Source organism: Dipodomys ordii, unplaced genomic scaffold (assembly GCF_000151885.1).
Source record: "Dipodomys ordii isolate 6190 unplaced genomic scaffold, Dord_2.0 Scaffold86, whole genome shotgun sequence".
Taxonomy (NCBI): Eukaryota; Metazoa; Chordata; class Mammalia; order Rodentia; family Heteromyidae; genus Dipodomys; species Dipodomys ordii.
The window spans coordinates 7,312,045-7,315,755 of record NW_012267302.1 but is presented as its reverse complement, the minus strand read 5'-3'; the positions used below and the strand labels follow the sequence as shown (position 1 = coordinate 7,315,755).

General features: G+C 47.5%; 1 protein-coding gene across 2 annotated transcripts in view; it reads left to right on the top strand.

Moving 5' to 3' along the window:
• Window positions 1-2,543, top strand: part of Plac9 (placenta-specific 9) — an 8,053-nt gene extending 5,510 nt beyond the window's left edge. Inside the window, exons 2-4 of one of the 2 annotated variants that reach the window (XM_013025619.1) lie at window positions 244-341; window positions 1,869-1,992; window positions 2,373-2,543. In XM_013025619.1, coding sequence (XP_012881073.1) covers window positions 244-341; window positions 1,869-1,992; window positions 2,373-2,383 — 233 coding nt within the window. In that variant the 3' untranslated portion in view covers window positions 2,384-2,543. Of the gene's footprint in view, window positions 1-243; window positions 342-1,868; window positions 1,993-2,351 lie in introns of both variants that reach the window. The other variant, XM_013025618.1, reaches the window with a different exon arrangement.
• Window positions 2,544-3,711: the final 1,168 nt, after the last annotated feature.

The window sequence follows — 3,711 nt, the reverse complement described above, 5'->3', positions numbered from 1 at the left end:
GGATACATTTATTTTTGGACAATGTTTCCCCTCTCCCCACACAAACAGGACGGTTGCTTTAATGAGGGATTAAGGGCAGTGAGGACACACACTGGCTCATACCTGATCATCCTCTGTTTCCTCACCCCCCCCCCCATGTGCTAAGTACAGGACCATCCTCCCCTAAGTCCCGTGTTTAATAGGATTCTCTGGTGTCTCAAGGAAACTGAGGGTCCCACTATGACCAGACTTGTTGTCCCACAGCTCCTGAACCCCTCAGCCCCTCCCCAGGAGACCCAGCTTGGAACTCTGGCTGTGACAAGCACATGGCTGTCCAAGGCCGTTTAGACGTCATGGAAGAGGTAATGGGGAGAATGTATGGGTGGGTGAGGGAGGCATAAAACTTCAGGACCCATCTTCTAGGTTGCTGACTTTATGAGGTACAGACCTAGCCTTGTTTTGAGTGTCAGAAAATACAGGCCAGTGGGCTAAACATCCACCTGACCTTACTGGGTGCTCAACAACTTCCTCACCTGTCTTCCCCAGGCCTCTGTCCAGCCAGCCTTACATCTGACCACAGGAAAACTCGGTCTTCTGTGATATACAGAATGGCTCAAAACTTGGGGATCATACCCTTATGTGTGGGAAATTTACACATTGTCATAAACCTTTCATTGAAGTCTAGCATTCCCGTTTGTCCTAGTTTTAAGTCACAGAGAATTTCATCCCTTCACAGTTACAAATAATCTCAGCATGTAATTTCTACTCTGAATTCTGTCATAATGATGGTAGTTAGGCCTGATGTAGACCATGTTATTTAGTGAATTAATAAACCTATCTAGTGTTATATCAGAGACTTAGGTTTTAAACTTGAAATAATATCTTAAGGCAGTTAGTTCTTGTGATCTTGTGTGTGTGTGTGTGTGTGTGTGTGTGTGTGTGTGTGTGTGTTTTCATACTGGCAATTAAACTTAGTGCTTTAAATTTGTTAGGCAGGCACTTCACTCAAGCCATAAATCCAGCTCCCATTATTTTGTTGGCTATTTGTGTGTGTGTGTGTGTGTGTGTGTGTGTGTGTGTGCACGCATGCGTACCTGCCAGTACTGGGGCTTGAATTCAGGGCCTGGGCACTATGCCTTAGCTTTTAGCTCACTCTGCCACATGAGCTACAGCTCTATTTCTAGCTTTTTGGTGGTTAACTGGAGATAAGAGTCCCATGGACTTTCCTTTGAATCATGATCCCCAGATCTCAGCCTCCTGAGTAACTAGGATTACAGGTGTGAGCCATCTGCCCCAGCTGTATTGAGTATTTAAAAAAGAGCCTTCCTAGGGGCTGGGTCTTTCCTGGGCTTTGATCCTCTCATTTATGTTTGCCCCAGTTGCTGGGAATCACACATGCCCACCGAGGCACCCAGGCCCGGACTTAGATGAAGTCTCCCAATGCTTCATGCCAGAGTTGGGCTCAATCCTTCCTCAATCTTCTTCCAGGTAGCTAGGATTACAGGCTTGAACCACCACACCTGACCCAATCGTACTTTTTTTTTTTCATTTAAGGCATTATAGTCTAAGAAATCTGTTGGCCAATAGACTCCTTTGCCAGAAAAGAAAGAAAAAAACACCACCACAAAGAACCATAAAAAAAAATTTTGCAATTTCTAGTCTATTATTTGTCAGAGATACCACCAGGGGGCGGGCAACCAAAGAAACGTGAGCTCAAGATGTGAACTCTTAGACCAATGTCAGAAAGAGACCTGAGTGGGAACTGAGGCAGGCAGAGGCAGAGGCTGATGAGGACCTAGATGTGGCAGCACCCCATGGTCCATACTAAGTGTGCATTGCCCTTATTCCTGTCCATATCTTTGGCCTTGCCCCTTGCATCCCCTCTGTAGACCATACAGAAGACAGTGGAGCACTTGGAGGCGGAAGTCCACAGCCTGCTGGGTCTGCTGAAGGAACTGGCCTGGAACCTGCCCCCGGGGCCCTTCAGCCCAGCCCCTGATCTCCTGGGAGATGGTAAGCCACTCAGGAGGCTCATGGGAGACCTGGGCCTCATCCATCTAGGGCCAGTAGCTTTCCAGCCACCTTGACTCTCAGGGAGCCCATCATCTACTGGCTCTACCCAACTCTCAGCCCCTTCCTGCCCCAGCATTTTTCTATCCTCTTTCAGCCCTCTTCAAAGAATCCATTCTGTTTTACCCCAAACCCAGGTCTCCCACTGGTGAGGGGTGATGGAGGGGGGGCTTGTCTCCTACCCTTCCCTGAGCCCTGAGTTCCTAGCACCACAGGTCCCAGGGGACTGAGAAGGGGAGGAAGGAACCCACTGCACACCATGGGGATTAAGGGACTCTTCACTACCCTGTTACTCATAGCAGTGGGGGCATCCCTTTTTTCAGATCATTTCTGAGCACCAGAGGAAGAGTCCAGCAGCTGGAGGAAATGCACCTGCAGACCACACCCAGAATCTGGGAGCCAGGCCACCTCTTCTCACCTTCCTTCTGGCTTCTTTTGAGAAATAAAAGCTACTACTTTGGCTGGGCACTGGTGGCTCACTCCTATAATCCTAGCTACTTGGGAGGCTGAGATCTGAAGATCAAAATTCAGAGCCAGCCTGGGTGGAAAAGTTCCTAAGATTATCCATCTCCAATTAACTTCCAAGAAGCCAGAAGTGGAGCTATGGCTCAGTGGTAGAGCTCTATTCTTGAGCAAAAAAGCTAAAGGACATCACCCAGGCTCTGAGTTCAAGCCCCAATATCAGCATATGTATGTGCACACATGCACGCATGTATGCCCATGTATGCGCATGTGCACACACTGTTTTCCAATTGTAAAATTCATATAATGTAAAAGTTACCATCTCGACCTGCACAGTTCAGTGGCTTCCAGGACTTTGAAGTGTTGGGCAGCCACCATTACTGCCTAACTCCAGAAAAGCTTCATTGCCCCAGACTGAAACCCTGGGTCTGCTGAGCCCTTCCTTCTCCCACTAGCTACTTGTCCTCCATCTGATGGACCTGCCTGTTCTGGGCATGCTATATAAATGGAATCATGCCACGTGGGGCCTTCTGTGTGGTTTGTCTCAGCATGTTCTGAAGGCTCGTTCATATGAGAGCACGTGTTGGTATTTCATTCCTTTGTAGGACTGAATAATGTTCTATGGTATGGACAGTCAACGTTTTGTCCGTCTGTCCAGCCACCCATCCTTTCATTAAAGGACATTTAGGTTGCTTGTACTCTTTTGGCTATTACAAAAACCCATACATGTGTTACTTATTACACCTATGTTTTGCTTTTCAAGTACACACATAGGAACTTAAATTGCTGAACCAAACTCTAAACGGGTGTCAGTGGCTCACACCTGTAATCCTAACTACTCACGAGGCTGAGATCTGAGGATTGCAGTTCAAAGCCAGCCTGAGCAGGAAAGTCTGTAAGACTCTAATCTCGTTAACTAGCACAAAGCCAAAAGTGAAGCTGTGGCTCAAGTGGTAGAGTACCAGCCTTGAACAAAAAGAGCTCAGGGAGAATACTCAAACCCTGAGTTCAAGCTCCAGGACTAGCACAAAATAATAAAAAAATTGTTATTACAAAGGTAATGTACAGTGGGGTTATAGTTACATAAGTCAGGTAATGAATATATTTTTGGGGGAGGGGGTTCCGGTCGTGGGGCCTGAACTCTGGGCCTGGGCGCTGTCCCTCAGCTCTTCAGCTCAAGGCTAGCGCTCTACCACTTGA